This window comes from Lonchura striata, chromosome 23 (assembly GCF_050655825.1).
Source record: "Lonchura striata isolate lonStrDom1 chromosome 23, ASM5065582v1, whole genome shotgun sequence".
Classification (NCBI taxonomy): Eukaryota; Metazoa; Chordata; class Aves; order Passeriformes; family Estrildidae; genus Lonchura; species Lonchura striata.
In genome coordinates this window covers 1748099-1766153 of record NC_140725.1, presented here as the reverse complement: position 1 = coordinate 1766153, position 18055 = coordinate 1748099, and the positions used below count along the sequence as shown (strand labels likewise).

Below are 18055 nucleotides of genomic sequence, written 5' to 3'. Positions count from 1 at the left end.
CAAAACAGAGACAGGCTCTCAGCTGTGGCTCTTTGTTTTGTCCAAAGCGTTTCCCGACAGCGAGATGCCACAGGGGTTATTCTGGTCCTGGCTGCAAAGGGTCAGGGGACCAGGGCGAGCCCTCAGTGTGGCTGCGAGGCTCTGCCAGACCCCATCTGTTCCCTGACACTTCTGTAGACCCTAAATTAAATTATTTCTTCTCAAGTGACGGGTTATTGCCAATCTCAGGGTAAGCCTCGGTGAATAGCCCTCTGATTTTGACTCGTTTTCCAAAGTAAAAAGTCTTGGGGCCAGAATGGCCAGGAGCTATAAAAGAATCAGAGATGTCACCTTCAAAGCTGCATCTTACTTTTTTTTGAAGCTTTTCAGGGATCAAAACCTGCCACAAAACAACTCATCAATGACCTTCCCAGGTCCCTTCTGTGATCCAGGCAGGCTAGATGAGCAGATGGGATTCACTTCAACACTAAATTTCACAACCAAGGACAGGGGTTTGAAAGACTTTATTTGACACCTTTACTGATGTCACGGCTCGTGAATCTAAGAGCACTGCACAGCGTAAAGTGAGGCCGTGAGCTCTAGTGCACAAACCAGCTGCAGGAACAGCCAGGCTCCACGAGGATTTCCCTCCTGTGACTTTATTAAAAAGGAATATGTTGTTCCTGGCTGATTCCGGCACTTGAGGACAAGGGTGAGAAGCAGCAGAGGCATTTCTGTGTGTTAAGTGCGATGACTTCCACCAAAACAACTGGGAGGGACTCACTTCCCAAACAGTGGCAGATACATACATTGACATGCACATGGCAGATACCATCTGCAGGAAGGAAAACAACAGCTCATCCGCACAGCCCAACCGGCTGCACCTCTGACCCGAGGCATGGGAAGAGTCTCTCCCATTCAAAAGAGATCTTCTCCCTCTTTTTTACCTTCCTTTGCACTGTCCTCTTCTCTTTTCCATGTCGGAGTGCTGTAGAGGTGGGCAAGGGTTGGCCATGCAGCTGGGTCCAAAATATTCTGCACGTGTATCCCAGCAAGTCAAGGCACAAATGCAGGGAGCTGTTCAGGTGGTGGGGAGCACTGGGACACCCTGCCCTGCCACCACAGGACGTGGTGGCTTGAAAAGCTTCAAGCTTCTGTTCTTTCTGCCCAAAGAAGAGAGGAGGGGAGGCCAGCCGCAGGAGCAGAGGTGTGGTCGGCTGTGACAGCCATCTAGGGGCACACGGGGCAAGGCAGGGAGAGCTCTCAGGGCTCAGGACGAGTGCAGTGACACCTCAGTGGGTTTTGGTCCCCAGCCCAGGGAGGGGGATGAGAGGTGTGAGACCCAAACATAGTGCTGGAGAAAGAAAACAGAGACATTGTGGGAGGGGAGGGTGAAGGATGCTGGGCTCAGGGAGAACGAGGGAGGCACTTCAAATTCAGGCTGCTCCAACCCATTTTCCCCCTTTGCAGACACGGCTGTTCAGCAGGGGGTGGAGGACAGACAGCTCCAGCAGGGAGGCTGGCAGAGGGAAAGGCATTTTCTTCTCACTTTGGCAGTCAGAGCCTTGCCCTCGGTGTCTCACCTCTTCACACCTCAGAGCGGGGCAGGGGCTGTGCCCGGGTGGCCTGGCCGGCTGCTCCAGCAGGGTTTGTGCCAGGAGCCCAGCGCAGGCCCTGCAGGCACGGCGGGATCTCAGCCGGGCTGTGGGAACGAGCCCTGCTAAGCCGCTGCCTCACTCCACCTTAAGGGCACGTAAGTGGGAAAAGCTGGTAATGCAGAGAGGAAAGCACAGGGATTAGCAGGCAGCCACTTCTCTTCGGGAGCTGGGGGGGCTGGAGCCTGCCTTGTGGGTGCCAGCAGGGCAAGGGGTGGGAGCTGTGTCCATCCCACCACACCAAAATTAGGTGCTGCAGCTGGGGGACGCGTCGCAGGGAATCGGCGCGAGCAGGTCTGCCCGGCAGCTCCGAGTCCCCGGGGAAATAAAGACAGTAATTCTAAGGCTGGCTGTTTTCCAAAGGAGAGCAAGGCTGGGTTCTGCAGAGGGGTTTGCTGGAGGAGGAGCGGGGTTGGGATCTGCGTGTGCCCCCTCCCTCGCATCCAGAAGGGTCTGGAGCGTGGCCTCGTGCAGACTAGTGCATGGAACTGGATGTGATTTACGTTTGCAGGCATCACGAGGGAGAGGACGTGTGATGGCGAGGCGACGAGGGCGGTGCAAGGAGGGAGGGAAGAGCAGAGAGAATTTTCTCTACGGATCCTTGGCTTCTGCAAAGCAGGAAAGATGCCTTTTCAACCGAGTTTGTTCTCAGCCCTGCGGGCGATGAGCGCTGGGGAACTCCTGTCTCCCGGAGGGGAAGGGAGGGTCAGAAAGCCCCGATTTCCGTCGCCCAGGAGCGGCAGATCCTGGATGTCCCAACCCTGATCCCTGGTCCCTGCGCGGCAGCGCCCAAGACGGGAGGCGCCGCGTAAGCTGGCGGCACAGGGATGCCGGCAGAGGCTGGGGAGAAGAGGAATGTGGCGATTTGGCTGCTCTTGGACGAGCCTTCTCTCGGTGCTCCTGGTGACGGCATCCTGGGCACGGCCGGCACGGCTGCGGCCGAGCTGGCGCCGCGGGCCCTGCGGCTGGACGAGCCCATCCTGCTGGCCAGGAGGCTCCGGCGGGATGGCAGCATCTCGCCGGGGACACGGCGGACAGGGGCCGGCCTCACTGTGGGGCTGGGGTAAGCCAGGGAAGATGCAGTCAAAACAACCGGAGCGGGAGCAGCCTCCCTCCTGGGGACCTGCACAGGGCCGTGCAGGAAGGACCAGGGCCAGGTCTGGATGGGCAGCAGGGAGGTGGCCACGGGCGAAGGCTCCATTTCCGCCACGTAATTATTCAGGTGGGAGAGGAGTCGCAGCCGGATGGGGTCGGCAGCGTTTTGGCCCTCGAGGATGCCCAGGTACCTGACAACTTCGGTGAGGCACTCGCGGAAGCCGATGCTTCTGTAATCCACAGCCAGAGCCCGGGCGTCCAGGAAGCCTGCAGGGAGAGGACGTGGGTGACAGTAAAACCGTGCCGAGCCCAGGAATGCGCCTGGATTTCACTACCCTCTCTAAATGCACTGTGTTTTTCACTTGAGGCACTTTGCTGCCGTGTGATATTCCTGAAGCAGGCAGCCAAGTGGGTGTCCCAAGGGACTGGAGGTTTGAGGGCACGAGAGCGGCGTCTGCAGTTATCTCAGCGGGACAAACCCGCCAGGGTCAGGGAGCCTCTCACTGCTGTGAGACCAAAAGGAGGTTTCATTAGCTGTGCTCAGGAAGGGAGGGTTTTTTTCCCTGTTGGATTCTATCAGTGATGCTGGAGACATGGCTGTGGGCTAGATGGGCGCTGGGATTGGGCTGCCTTTGCCAGTGGGATATTCCACTCAGGACAGTGTCTCCTCAAGGCACAGCTGAGCACCACATCCCTCTGCCTGGCTCCTAAAATTTACACTCCCCTTAAAGCAATGTCCCAGGGCAGTGGCAGAACCAAAACAGCTGGGCTGAGAAAGTTCAAAGCCACAGAAAACAGCAACCAAGCGCTGATTTTCAGGTTTCTGCTCCCAACTTGCAGCTTCATGAGACCATAAGCAGAGAATGTCACAGCACAGTGAAGCGCCGGACCACTGTGCTTGATGGGGTCTCTCGTGACAATGCAGCCCTTTGTTGCAGTGCAGTCAAACTGAATATCTAAACAAATGTTCCAGACCAAGTTACAGCCCTGAACCAAAGCCTGGATGCCAGCAATGTCCCCAGCAAGCCAAAAGTGGGTGGTAAGCAAGCCAGAGGCTTCTTTACTGGAGCTGTGATCTCCATCCTGTTAACTGGAACAGGACAGAGGGTCTGTACTGAGGTCTCAGTACAAATAAGATCTTTGTTGGATTTTGCACAGGGCTCCCTGTCTCTTCTTATAACAACCAAGAGACACACACAAAAAAAAAAAAAAAAAGAAAAAAGAAAAAAAAAAGAAGAGAAAAGAAAAGGACAGAAAAGGAAAAAAAGCCTTGTTTATTTGCAGAGCCCTCATGCAGAATTCAGCCTCCGCAGGAAATGCATCCCAGGGAGGAGGTAAAGAGTTTAATATGGTTTTTCTGGAAGCAGGCTCCATTTCTGAGCAGGAATAAATGAGTCTCTGGCAAAACAGCTTTTAGCAGGGGGTGTGCCACCCCTGCTGTCCCTGTGGGGCTGGGGGTTTGCCACCCCACATACCCCAGTCTCCCAGATGGATGCATGGGATGCTGACCCATCTGAAGGAAAATGCTCCCTGAAAAGGTATTTCCCTCGGGAAGCAGGCAGAGCTGGCTGGAGGCAGCTTGCTGCTGCTGCTGCTGGGGAATTTTCCTTCCAGGTTTGCACCTTCACCTCACCCATGTGCTCATAAGAGCAGTTCTTACCTGCTCCTCCTGTGGCGTGAAGCATTTTTAAGTGATCCACTGTCATTTGTAGAATTTCTGCCTTCTCCAGCTTGGAAGAGCCCTGTGTTGGGAGCAGAAAGGAAAAGCCATTTGTCATTTTATGGTCCAGGGCTTTGTGCCTCTCAGGAGCCGAGGTCTGGTCAATGATTTCCTCCCTGAAACCTCCCTGAAGCCCAGGAGTGCTCAGAATGGCGCAGGGCATCCACCAGGGCTCTGCTTTTTACATCAAGTGAGCAGAAAAAAGAGCTCCTTCCAGATCCAGATCGAAAAAAATCCCCATTTCTGTGCTTCCTCATATCTGCAAAACGCTTCCTATATTGATTTTCTCCTCCCCAGAGCTCCTGAAGATTTACTAATATCATTTCACCACCCCGTTTCCACCACCTACTTACACCCCGGAGTGAGGAGGATAAGAAAGGCATAGCCTTGGCTCCAGACTCCCTCATCCTGGGGGCTGCACCCCAAACCCTGCAGGCCTCACGGGGGGCACCGGGGGCTCCCAAAAACACCCACCTGCTTCTCGAAGGCCGTGGGCACCAGGCGCCGCAGCTCCGAGAGGCTGCTGTTGATGCGGTCCCGGCGCCGCTTCTCGATGATCTGTGGGAGATTCCCGGGCAGACAGAAGAAACCACAAGTCACTTTGCAGCCACGGCTCACAGATCTGAAGCCCTCCAGGTGCTTTGGAAGGGCTGCGTGGCTGAATGTTTTGGGGCGCAGAGGTTGAGTGAAGAAACGTGGACTGGTGGGATAAGCCCAGGTGGAATGGCTCCCCCCCTTTTCTGCCAAGTTCGAGGCCAAATCTCCGGGGAAAAAGTCGGATTTGGGGAGAGTCCTGCAGGAGGTGGAGCAGGAGCAGTGTAAAGGTGATTTTAACAGGAAGGATGGGCCAAGAGTTGGCGCACAGGGCCAGCCTGACCAGGGGACACTGTTGCCCTGGTTATCATAAAGGACACTCACCCCTCTCCTCTTCTTCCTGGCTTGTATCTGAGATGTCGTGGTGGGAGAGACAGACCTGGAAACATGGCTGGAAAGGAAGGAGAGGGGATGATTTCTGGCTGGAGAGCAACATCTCTTGCACATGTGTTCTACACACGTTTGCCATCTGCAGTTTCCTCCCCCCACCCCAAAAAATGTCTCCTGTGGTTCCCATCTCATTTTTTTCCCACAACACAGAGCTCAGGAATTGGGGACGGGGACTCTTCCCACCGAGAATATGCCACCAGCCTGGGACAGATTTGTGCACCAAACTGTTCATCCTCTCCCAGGCACAATTCTTCCATCCTGGGCTGCGATGGCATCTCCACAGAGCTGGAAAAGCAGCGATCTGAGCTCTGGAGTCGTGGCCTTCCTTCCTCCATGTGTGAACCTCCCATCTCTCGTGTCTGAGCCTGCCCTGTCTGCAGGGCTTTGCATCTCGGAGCCGCGATAGCAGGAGGGATGTGAGCTCTGGGATCCCAGCTCCCACCCAGGGAGGGCTGCCTGCTCCTCAGGGTGAGGCCAGTGGTGGCACCGAGGTGGTTTCTGAGGGCTTCCCAGACAGTCGCTTCCCAAACCACCATTTTTGGGGTGGGCTGGGATGTTCTGAACTCACAGACACCCCTGAACCATCCAGACAGGGGCCAGGAGCTGGGCAGGGAGGACACCTGGCAGGAGGTGACAGGGCAGGGACCTTGCTGCTGGCTCACAGCTCTGCCCAGGGGATGAGGGGCATCATGGGGACAGTCTAAGCAACAGGGCCCCACAAACCAGCCTGTGCCTGCCCGGCTAAAAGCACCAAAGATCAGCACTAGACACGCAGAGGGAGGCAAAGTTCAGCCCGTAGGTCCTCACGGAGGTGAAATCTCCATAACCACGGATAAGCAGGCATGGGAAACTCCCTGCAGCAAGACCCTGTGGCCGAGGAGGGGGATGAGGCTGGCTGGGCCACCTCCCACCTGCCCCGAGCAGGGTTTGTCCCTCTGCAGAGGGCAGCTGGCTCAGGGCTGCTCCTGTGCCTTACGAAACTCGGAGCAGGGATGGGAACACGCCCTCAATCCCAGCCAGGGACCAGAGCTGCTGTCAGCCACCCAAATCTGGAAAAGGGGCACTCGGGTTCACCCCAATCCAAATGTTTTTCAGTTTGACAAAGCATTTGAATAAGAGTCTATGAAGGATTTTCCTGCACAGACGCTGCTGTCTGCAGCGAGCCTATTAAAAATAGGCCCAAGCGAGGTGCTTTCAGAAGTGGTTTTACACAATAACAAGTTCTTCTGCTGCCTGCTCTGCTCATCTCTGTGCAGCTCCCCTATTTGAATGTCTGCTGGGTGGGCTCTCTCTGGGCAGAGGTGCTGGCTGGCACCACAAGTGCTAACATGCGTCGCCAGCTACACAGACACGCACAGAATGAGCAATTTTGGTGTGAAAACAGGCTTTGTATGAACACCGGAGTGTTTTAGGTGCAGGGGGTAGGTGCTAAATTCACCTGGAAATGCAAAATAGGCACCCCAATAGGAATAGGGATTTTTGAAACTCTCTTTGTAGAGCTGTCTGGATGCGTTGCTCTTGGTGAGCTTCAGGTCCAGATGGGATATCAACACCCATCTCACTGCAGAATGTATTTTTGAAATACATCTGGTGGATTTGAACCACATAAAGGATGGTGTGAGTATATTCTCTGGTGATTAAAATTCTTCTTTGCTTGGTTTTATCATCCACAGCACAACTTTGGCTGTGAACTGGGCAGGTCTTGCACTTCTGCAGTGACCCCGGAGCCTAAACTTGCTCCACAAACTGCTCCAAGCCTCACACCCGGCGTGACTCATCCCCTCACTACAGGGAAACTGGTTTGCCCAAACCACTCACCCGATGGGTAATGGGCTGGGAACCCCGGCCGGGCAGCCTCTCTCTGCTCTAATCACTCCTCCTCACTTCCCACCTGGAAATGTTTGATTTTTCTGGGTGCACCAGCATCCTATGCAGGATGGCATGACTTGGGGTGTGACCTCAGCAGGAACAGCTCTTTAGATTTGCGTGACTTGAGGAACAACATCCACCTATACAAATATCACCAGATCTCAGCCAGCCTGGTTCCACCACTGGCTCGAGAAGACAAACACATTAGCAGCACCAGAGGGAGATTAAAAGTTCATCCTTACTGGTCACCGAGATAAAATATTGTGACAATTCCAGTATTTTATCCCTCGGGGTCCTATGGGCTCCGTGCTGCACTGATGTGAAGAGGTGGGATACATTTCAGCTGCAGCAGGAAAGCAACTTAAATATTGATGCACTTGGAAATGCATAAGGGCTCAGGGAATTTCTGCAGGACATTTTGTGTAAAGACGTGCCCGACTCTGCTGCAAATGTCTCAGAAGCAGATTCATGAATTTAGTCCCATGAGAAGCAGAGCTTGGCACCAGCCAGGCAGTTCCTCCACTCAGGATACCAAAGAGCAAGAAGGAATGAATTAATCCAAGGCCTTGCTGGACGTGGAGGGAGGGGAAACGCTTGGCTACTGAAACAAGAGTTCAAAAGCAGCTGATTTTTGGATGGGAACAAATAACAGAGCCTTTCCTTCATCCCCTGTGCCGTCTGCACCCTCGGAGCCTGGGAGGTCTGACCCAGCCGGGGATGCCCGGTGCCAGGGGAGCCTGAGGGCATCGCCTGGGGAACCACACACGGCTCCTGTCCTCACCATTCCCTCCCAAACTGCAAAAACTCCAAAGCCCAAAGTGCAGCTCAGCAGCGATGGGACGGAGCCTGCCCTGCTGAGGGGCACCGGGGCAGCGCTTCCCTCCCTGCTCGGGCTGCCTCCCTAACACATCACAGCCCCAGCTGCTGCCTGACGAATGCATCAGCACAGCAGAAGCGTTTTTCTCACGCAAAACCTCTCGTTTCTTCCACATTCCCTGCGAGCCCTCGGACTGCCGGGAGCGCAGGGGTGTGGGTGTCTCTGCTCTGGGGGGCTGCCCCATCTGGGGGTGCAGAGAACGGGCTCCCGCTGCCCTTCTGCCACCTGGCAGGAGAAGGCCATCGGCCAGAGGGCTTGGATGGGATTCTCCTGAAGCTCCTAACGCAGCTTTAACACTTGTATGGCCACTTCGGTTTCCTTGGGGGTCAGCCCTGCCCAGCACTCTGGGGTCATCCTGCTGGTCCCCGCAGGAGCAGCCCGACTCCGAGGGGTTAAGCGAGGTGCGAGGGACTCCCGGTGCGGCTTGGCATACCCGGTGCCCTCCCGTGCCGTGCCCCGGTGCAGCCGTGGCATACCCGGTGCCGTGCCCCGGTACAGCCGTGGCAGTGCCGGTGCCCTCCCGGTGCCGTGCCCCTGCAGGCACCGAGCGCTGCCGCCCCGAGCAGCTCGCGGGGAGCGGTGCCGAGACCCCAAAACCCCGCGTGGGACGGAGCCTGCCCTCACCTGTACTCCTCCTCCCGGCCCACGTCGATGGTGCCGTCAGACTCGGTGTCGGACGAGCTCTCCTCGCAAAGCCGCTTCATCCTGGCGAGGGGAGAGGCCGGCGGGCTCGGCGAGGTTGCCCCACGCGTGGCCCCGGTGGCCGCAGCCTCCTTGCCCGCCGCGCTCGGGGCAGCGCTCTGTCCCTGCCCGGGCTCCGCCGCTCCGGCCCCGCACGGCTCCTCCCCTGCCCGCTGTGCCTCTCCCACCCCCGGCTCTCCTTCCCCGGCTCCCTCCCGGCACGTCCCCACCTCCCGGGTAATGGGTTAATGAGCCACCATCTCCCGGGAGTGACGGATTACGCGGCCGCGCCGGCGCTCCCCGGTTCCCAGGGCCCCCCCCTGCTCGCCCCGCCGCCTCCTCCCGCTCGCTGGTCCAAATCCCAAGTCTTCCTGTAAAAGGAACAGTCTGTGTGAACCGCCTCATGTCCCCCCCCACTCCTGCCCGCGGCCCCCCTTCCACCCGCCGCACATTGGCCTCAGCCCCAGTTTAAAGGGACCAGTGACCTCACTGGCAACAGAAAACCGTGGGAAAGAGATGGGCCTGATAAAGCCTCGAGTTGTTTCAGGGAAAAATCAACATCCAGCCCCACACGCACACACATGTCTGCCCGGCACTCGGCGGTTCCGATGGAGAGCGGCTCGCTCGGGGCTGCGGCTGCTGCGGGACGCCGCTCGAAGGGCTCTCAAAGGGCTGGCACGGAGCAGCACCAGGGCCGGGGTGGCAGCGTGGAACCGCGCTCCAGCCACGCCTGGCACCGCAGCCGGTGGTCCCGCCGGGAGCTCGGCCTCCTGCCACGCTCCCACAGCCTTGGAGCCCCTTCAAGTGCCAGCTCGCCAGGGCGATGACACCTACCCCGTGAGACAGGGCGGCCCAAGCCCAGCTTTGGGCTTTGTCGTCGCTGTTTTCTGGGCTCTTTCCGCAAAGCTGGAAACTTTAAGCCACAGCCCAGCATCGAGCGAGCATCTCCCTTTCCCCGCTCCTGCAGGAAGGAGGCAGGAATCTGTTTTTCAGAGCCCTGCGCTGCTAAAATCCCCCAAGGCAGCAAAAACGTGTGTGTGTGGGAGAGAGACAGAGAGAGGGGAGGAGGGAGAGCGCTGAAGTGGAGGTTCCCAGTATGAAAATAATGCCTTTTTAGTTGGAAGAAAATAATCAGCGCTGAGATCTGGCAACACGTGGGTTTCCCAAAGCCCTTCTGCGGAGACCGTGGCGGCGATAAGAGCCCCGTCCAGCCAAGCCACCCGTCTCCCTTGGCCTCCTGGGGTTCTCCCTATCTCCCTCAGCCATCTCTGCCAGCTCACCCACGCTGCTGAGAGGTGTCTGCAATTCCCCAGCACCTCGCCAGCAGCTCCGGAAAAGCCAAATCCCAGCTCCTGCCTGCCCTTCGCCCACGCCCGCCCCAGCTGAGCAAAGCAGGGACCCCCCACGAGCAGTTTTTGGGACCGAACCACACCGTCCTCCCTTCTGAAGGGAAGCAGCAGGGACCTGAACCAGCCCTCCTGGGCTGGAGTGGAAAACTGACGCCTCGGCAGTGTTTGTAAACTGAAAAAAAGGGAGTGAAACCTGTGCTTTAGGTCACAGCACTTTGTTAACTCTAATTCTGGTGGTTTGTTTTCACTATGAGAAGTGGTCAAGAAGCCGAGCTGTTATTAGCTTACATTTCCAAGTGAAAAGTAACTTTGAACCAGAAGAATTAAGAAAGTGTTATTTTAGCAGGTTTCAGACCCGCTCCTCCTCCCTTTCCAAAATGATTTCAGTTAGAAACACATACATCCCCAAACCAAACTTCCCATAAACATGTGTTTTTGAGAGATTAATACTCTTTCCACTGATAAAACCATTTAAATGGGATCCTGAGATTGGTTGTTTCAAACTCTTGCTCATATCACAGCGAGCCTTAACCAAGCCGAACCCAGACCTGCCACAGAGGAACACTTTTCTTCTCCATTAGAGAGGAATTCTCGTCCAGACTCCATCTTTTCTGGGCCCTGCCTAAGCATCATTATCTGGGTTCAATTGAAGTGTAATTGGCAACATGTTTTTCTAGGATTACACTTCATTATGAACAGAGCGGGGGCCCCAAAACCCACTTCTCCTGTAATCGGATCTGTTCTCCAGCCTGTCCTCCTGGAGAGTCGCTTCTAATCGACCCCAGGGATCCCAGGGGGGATTGTGAGGGACATCTGACCCACCCCAGACCCAGCAGAGACCCCTCACGGGCCGGTTCCGTGGAGACGACAGGGAAGGATTAAACGAGTTTAGCTGCGTGAGACGTGCTGGATTTTAGGAGTGTCACCCGTGTCCCACGGGAGGCAGCAGCCAGACCTCCCCCGCTGCGGGCAAGGGGAGCTGGGGTGCACAAATGGGGGTTCTGCCCCTCCTGGCCTCTCCCTGGGCATCTTTGCAGCCAGTTCCCACGGTACCGTGACCCCGAGAGCAGAGCCACAAGCGGTGGGTGACCAACCTCTGCCCAGAGCTGATTTGCTCTTCCCTGGAGAGCTCCAGGCTTTGCCACAGCCAAGCCAGGGAATTATCAGAGGAAATCTCTCCCCAAGCCCTCAATTACCAGTGCTGGCCCCGTGCTCGGGGCTGTTTCCCCTCTGGAATCACAGCAAGCATTGCTGCAGTGCCTGTCCCCGTCCCTGGGAGCCCTGTGAGACCCTCGGGGACTCGGGAGCCGGGGGGAGCTGTCCCCTGCTCCGGCTGGCTGTGCCTCTCCATGGTGGGAACTGTTTCCAGAGGATGGGTGTCACGAGGATGGGGCTAAGCCATCCATCACACCCAGCACTAATTGGCTACCCTGCTTCAGAGGCCAAGGAATAAGTGAGCTGCAAAGATTGATGTCCCTTCCCTGCAGCAGGAAAAACTCTCCGGGCCAGGACTGAGGGTGGATCCCTGCCAGGGACCTGGGGTTGCCGAGGTTTGCCTGTGCCAGGCTCGTCCTGAGGGTGAAGGGCTCCAGACTGAGTGTCCCTGGGGTGCCAGCCCAGCCACCAACCCGCCTCCCACGCCGGGACCGAGCTGCTGCTCCCTCCCCTCCCTCCTTCCCAGCTCTGGGAAATGTCCCAGGAGAGCGGCCAGCTGTGAAAAGCTGCAGCAGCTGGAATGTGGGAGGGAAGGCAAGGCTTCTGGAAAGCCAGAGGCAGCCGAGGAGCAGCACTTATCTGTTACCTCCCCGTGAACTGACACCTCTGGTTTAACCCCGTGCGTGCCTGGGATGCCCTGTCCTCACATCTTCAGTCAACATCACCTCCTCACCTCAGGTCCCACCCACTGCCAGAGCCACAGCTGTAATTCCCAAAGCAGAGGCCTCACAGGGATGCTGGACAGGATTCCTGGCTGTGGACAGGCTGCCTCGCTCTGTGGCTGAGCAGATTCACCAGGCAGGGCTTTCAGGAGGCGATTTGGGATGAAGGCGTGGAGGGATGACTACGGCATCACCTCGGTGCTCTGTCAGATCTGGAGCAGGGCCAGGAGAGGATTGTTTGCCGTGGCTCTGCTCCAAGCCAGAGGCACCACAATTGCAAACTCCCCCCCACTTCCCCGGCCCACGCAATCCAGAGCCCGCCCAGCCGACTGCTACGGGCAGTCCAGGGGAGGGAAAAACAACATTTTCCCACAAAGCCGTGGCCTCACCCTTCCCCAGGCAGGGACAGGGCAGATCCTGGAGCTGGAATTCAGCGCTGCCCTCAGCACCCAGGCAGGGCTGTCTGTGTCCTCACGCCTATTGCCCCGTGGCAGGTCTGGGAATGTGGCTCAGCCCTGCAATCCCCTGGGATGGGGCTCCACGAGGCTCCACCTGCTGAGCTCACGGCCGGGACACAGCTGCTGCTGTCCCCTTGGGTCTGTGCCACTCTGTGTCACCAGGTCAGTGGGGCTGAGGGACGGCCAGGGACAGGATCACCATCCTGCTCTGGAATCAGCAGAACATCCCGCTGTGGGACACCACCGGCGGGTTGGGCCCTTGACGTGCCTCAGTTTCCCCACCCATAATGATGCAGCTGCACTGGGCGCCTGCTTTGCAGAGAAGCCACAACGAGTGATAATTGAAATTGCAGCAAACCTGCCCACAGACGGGGTCACTGCGTGCCCAGGAGCCCCCTGAGATCAGGGCTCCCCTGTGGCCACACAGAGAGGACTGAAGGCTCGTTGCCACTGGGCACTGGGCTGCTCCTCTCTGGTATTTTGTACCCAGAGAGGGTGGTGGGGACAAGGTGAGGGTGGTGGGGATGATGTGAGGGTGGTGGGGACAAGGTGAGGGTGGTGAGGACGAGGTGAGAGTGGTGGGGATGAGGTGAGGGTGGTGGGGACGAGGTGAGGGTGGTGGGGACAAGGTGAGGGTGGTGGGGATGATGTGAGGGTGGTGGGGACGAGGTGAGGGTGGTGGGGACTAGGTGAGGGTTGTGGGGTCAAGGTGAGGTTGGTAGGGACAAGGTGAGCTGCTGTGGCACAGGATGGTCCCCATGACCACTACAGCCCTGGGTTTGGTGGCTCTCGCTCTCAGGGATGGAGGGGCCAGCCCTGGAAGTGCCAGCTCCCACCTCTGACCACCGGAAAGCCTTGGCTGCCCTTAGGGCTGCACCCCTGCTTGGAACCGAGGAGCTGGGATGGGAAAACCCTCGGCTGGCGAGGCAAGGTCCTGGCCTTGCCCCGGGGCCGGTCCCCAGGGCTCCGGGGAACACAATGCCTTTGTTTGGGACTTGGCCTGCAAGGAGCCCTTCCCTCCTCAGCCCCAAAACACCAAGCCTTTAAAAGGCTGTCCTCCCCCTCCCCTTCCCCCAGCAATGCTAATGTGCCAGGCCTCTTCTCATGAACCCTGGGAGAGATCAGGCTGGTAGACAGCTTCAGCACTTGTTAAATGTGTGTTTAGCGATCCTGTGAGTAGACAAGAACAAATACAAACAAGCCGGGCTGGAGAGCCCCTGCCCCTCCGCCCTGCCTGGAACGCAGCAGCCCCAAAGCCTTTCTTCTCTAACCACTTCAAACTTTCATTTCTTCTGAAGCCACAACAAGGCACACTTTGTAAAGCAAATGAGTAAACAGCAACTTTCAGCTTAAAAGGAAAACAAGGGGGAGGGACTGCTTTTAATTACTGGATTTTAAAAAGGGCTTTATTCTGTTAATTGCTTTCTGTTGTAAAATGTTCTCCTGCGCACAGCCCTGGTTCTAGCTGCGTCGCTGCTGGCCAGATGGCACTGCAGAGGCAGCGACAGCATGTGCCCGTGCTGCTTGGCTACACGAGTGCCTTTAACATCCACAGACATCACCCCCCAGCCCTCCCAGCCTCCTGGAAGCGACACTGTAAAAAACTGCATTGACTTGTTTGTTCACCCAGAGTTTGAAATTAGGATAGAGCGAAAGTGTGGGGGTCAGAGGATGGAACTTGCAGGCTTAGGCAGAGCAGGTATCTGCAAGCAAATATTGTAAAACAATGTAATGATTATATATGTAAGAAAGATCTTGCGGGACTGGCTGAAATTGATAACCGCAGCGGAAGAGACCCATCACTCTATTTGTGAAATGAATTGTTGCTAGAATTGATAACCACAGTAGAAGAGAACTCATTACCTTAATTATAAAATTAGCTGTTGCCAGCTCAATACAACGCAGAGGAGATAAGAATGCGAAGCTCTCAAGAAAAGTATAAAAAGTGGCTGAAGAGAAGGAGGGTGGTCAGGCTTGGTGGAGCGCGGACTCTTCGGCTGCACCCAGAGCTGTTTGCTTGTTATTGTTTGCTGTAATTAATAAAATTATTCATTGATCTTAAAAGGCTGAATCAAATGATTCACCTCAATTTATAACAGCACGAGGCACCGAGCCTCGCTCAGGCCAAACCCCTCCGCTTCCAAAGTATCGGCACGCACGGGAAAGCCTTCCATGGTGAGCTCCCAAATTGGGCTAATCGCTGCTGCGGTGTCACCTCCCGGCTGTGGTGTCACCTCCTGTTTGTAGTGTCACCTCTGTCCATGGGAAAGAGTTTTCAATCTTACAGGATGCTCTGAGTGTTTGATATCAGTAATAATTAAGTGTGGCATGGATGAAAAAGTAAAATTTTAGGATTCTAGATGAGGGGTCCAAAGGGGACAAGATGGAGGAAATTGGGTGTGCCTTGTCCTTTTTCTCCTTCTTCATGCCCTCCATGTCTCACTGTGGTGTTGGCATTTTTCTGTTGGTTCAGGCTGGGGACACACTGTCCAACGTAGGTGACAGATATTGGCACGTTCTTGTAAATGCAGCCCAGGGAGTTTCTGGTATTTAATGTTTGTCACATCCCACTGAGGGCAGAGCCCCACACGCTGCCCTGCAGGACAGAGCTGGGCAGGGCAGCAGAACATGTGAGAGATAAACAGAATAAACAACCTGGAAACAGCACAGACCAATTATGGCTTCTGCTTTGGCAGTGGGGCTGAAACACAGAGACTTTTTGCAATTTTGGAATCATCAATACCTCAGATTCCAACACGCCATCAGTGAGGTTGTCACTGTGCTGGGGACAGGTGGCACAGGGGGAAAGGGGCAGGGAGAGGTGGCAGTGGGAGATTCTTCTCCACCTGGATCAGCCCCAGGAGGGAGGGAAGGAAACGGAGCTGGGATGCCTTGGGCTCCTGGCACATGGAGACCCTGAAGCCCTCAGTGCACCCTGGGTGCTGCAGGGGTTTCAGAAGGCCACAGATGCCTCAGAGGGGGGCCAGGCAGTGAGGGGAGGAGGGAGAGAGGTTTGCTCCCAGTGTGGAGCTCACAGGAGCACACACTCCTTCCTGCCTTGCCGGAGACATGTCTGGGGAAACGGGGACAAGGAGGCTCCCGGTCAGCAGGGGAAGGGATCATCCCCTGGCCCTTCCAGCACAGAGCAGGGGCAGGGCACATCCAGAGGGCTTCCAAAGCCACCAGCCCTCCTCCACAGAGGCCCCAGGGTCAGGGATCACGCAGAGTTCAGGGCAGAGGCGAAGCTGCAGCACTCAGGCTGGCCCGGGGGGAAGCTGCTCCCTCCACTTGGAGCTCCTGGCTTTGCCTCCTGGCGTGGCTTCTCCCCTCTTAAATGTCCCCCACCACCACACGCTGCTGTTTTCCATGCTGGTGCTTCCCACAGAGCCATCAAAGTAGGGAGAGAGCCTTAAAATCGAGTCTAACCATCAACCCAGCAATGCCATGCTCTCCAGCAAACCCCGTCCCACATCCCCGAGTTTTTTAACACTGCCAGGGATGGTGATTCCTCCACTGCCCCGGGCAGCTCATTCCAGTGCCTGACCAGCATTTCAGTGAAGATTTTTTAAAACCTATTATCCAAAAACTTCCTCTGGCACAATTTGATGCTGTTTCCTCTCATCCTGTTTCCTGGGAGCAGAGCCTGGGCCCCACCTGGCTGTCCCCTCCTGTCAGGAGTTGTGCAGAGCCAGGGGGTCCCCCCTGAACCCCCTTTTCTCCAGGCTCAGCTCCCCCAGCTCCTCCTCATCCGACTTCTGCTCCGTGGAGCTGCTTTGATCAGGAAATCTCCTCCTAAAAAAACAAACTCAGGGGAGGGCAGCGACAGCCAGAGGTGCTTCAGAACCCGCCGTGCCCATGGCATCAGGCAGCTTTTCCTGCCTTTTCCTGCGCCCACCGCGGCGGGGTTCGGCTCCTGCCAGCAGCCAGCAGCTGCTGCTGAATGCTCACTTTCTCTAATTGAATAGCAGGAAGTTCAATCTTGTTCCTTCGCCTTTCAGGCTGTCAGCTGGAACAATCGCCCACCTGTGGCACCACCCCGGGGATATAAATAAGGAACAAAACCACAATCGCTGCCCCGAGGAATGGCTGGCGCTCCCAGCAGATGTGCCGATAGCGAGTGCCAGGCTGCGTGCCCGCACACGGGAGAGGCGTCTGTGCCACGCCGGACACACGGACAGCCCCGGCAAGGAGCGTGCGAAAGGGGATGCTCGGAGCGCCGGGCACCCGGGGAGAGGCGGCAAATCCCGTGCCCATCTTACTGCCACGCCGGGATGCCCAGTGCTCCCATCCGGCTCTGACCGTCGGGCAGCTGCCCCGTGTCTCCGGGACAGAATCCGCCGTGTGCTGGTGGCTCCCTCGCTGCTTTTTCCCCCCCGTTTCTCCGAGCGCTGCCAGAGCTGCTGCGGAGCCAGAGGCAGCGAGAGCTCCTTCCCGGAGCTGCGCCTCCCTCGCCGCCACCCAAGGCGCTTCCCCAGCAGCTCCGGCGCTCGCATCATCAGTTCACAGGCGGGCCCTGCTCCCGCCGGGATGCTCCCGAGGCCGCGGCCGGCACAGCTGGGCTGGATCTGACAGCTCCGCACAGCTGGAAGGAGCCCAGCTGAGGAGGAGGAGGAGGAGGAGGATGGAGGGAGGTGCGGCGAGGACCCTCCGGGAGCGGGGAGAGGCGGCTGGGAGGGCAACGGGAGCCACCAGCAGGCACACGCACCCAGGCCAACGCCGCTGCCACAAGAGGAAATCATTCATTTGCTGGCAATAAAGTCGGCGGCGAGTCAAAAACCATCCTTCTGCCGATGTGCTGGAGAAAAGGCTCCCAGACTGCCCTCCCTGCCAGCAGCCCTGCCGCCTCTGCCGGGAGGGACAGGCCTGGCACACGGGCACCCCGTCGCCACGGTGCCCCGTGGAATGGGGACGGGCTGGGCACCGTGTCCCCATCCCGGCGTGGAACACGGCCGGGATTCACCCTGTTATGAGTGTCATGTGTAGTAGCATTTATAACAGCCAGACATGGCAGCTGTGCTCCCAGCGTGGGGCTTGTGGCACCCTAACCCAGCGGTGCTCCCAAAGCCCCGGTGCCATGGCAGGGGACGTGTCCCCCGCCCCGGTGGCCTTTGTCACTCCCTTTGGTGACACTCCCAGCGCTTCCCTGTTTGTTTTCCCACTGCTGCCACGGCCGCCCTCCCTCCAGCTCCCCGAGTGGAGCCGGGGTATTCAGGGCTTGGCAGCCTGAATGAAGCCAGATCCCTGGACACATTCCTGTGGCTGTTGCTTTTTTTTTGTGTGTGTTTTCCCCCCCTCCCTCCCCTTTTTCTCTTTCTTCCCCCCTCCTCTTTTCCCTCGCTTGGCACAAGCTAAAGGATTCAAAAGGAAGCCAGGCTTGGCAGACGCGGGGGGAGGAGGGAGTGGGGAGATGAAAGAAGGCTTCTCTCCAGCTTTCCCTTCCAGTTCCCACACTCAGCCGGCGCGGAGAGCTCCTAATGATTCCCAGCCGCACCTGGAGGAGGCCGGCAAGGA

At 57.2% G+C, this 18055-nt stretch overlaps 2 protein-coding genes across 5 annotated transcripts; one reads left to right on the top strand and one right to left on the bottom strand.

Moving 5' to 3' along the window:
• Positions 1-488: 488 nt before the first annotated feature.
• HEYL (hes related family bHLH transcription factor with YRPW motif like) lies at positions 489-12353 on the bottom strand. Of its 4 annotated transcripts, none has more exons than XM_085559653.1 (6): positions 12098-12353; positions 8804-8884; positions 5368-5434; positions 4924-5007; positions 4390-4471; positions 489-2996 (listed from the first exon to the last, which is right to left on the bottom strand). In XM_085559653.1, the coding sequence occupies exons 2-6, from the start codon at positions 8881-8883 to the stop codon at positions 2341-2343; spliced, it is 969 nt and encodes a 322-aa protein (XP_085415779.1). In that variant the 5' UTR covers position 8884; positions 12098-12353; the 3' UTR covers positions 489-2340. The 4 variants fall into 4 exon arrangements, with proteins under 4 accessions (XP_085415779.1, XP_085415780.1, XP_085415778.1 ...); XM_085559654.1 differs by lacking the exon at positions 12098-12353 and adding an exon at positions 9695-9829; XM_085559652.1 differs by lacking the exon at positions 12098-12353 and adding an exon at positions 9091-9146.
• On the top strand, positions 12249-17790 carry LOC146765540 (uncharacterized). Its single transcript, XM_085559650.1, has 2 exons — positions 12249-12706; positions 16543-17790. Exons 1-2 carry the CDS (start codon positions 12249-12251, stop codon positions 17111-17113), a joined length of 1029 nt encoding a protein of 342 aa, XP_085415776.1. The 3' UTR covers positions 17114-17790.
• Positions 17791-18055: the final 265 nt, after the last annotated feature.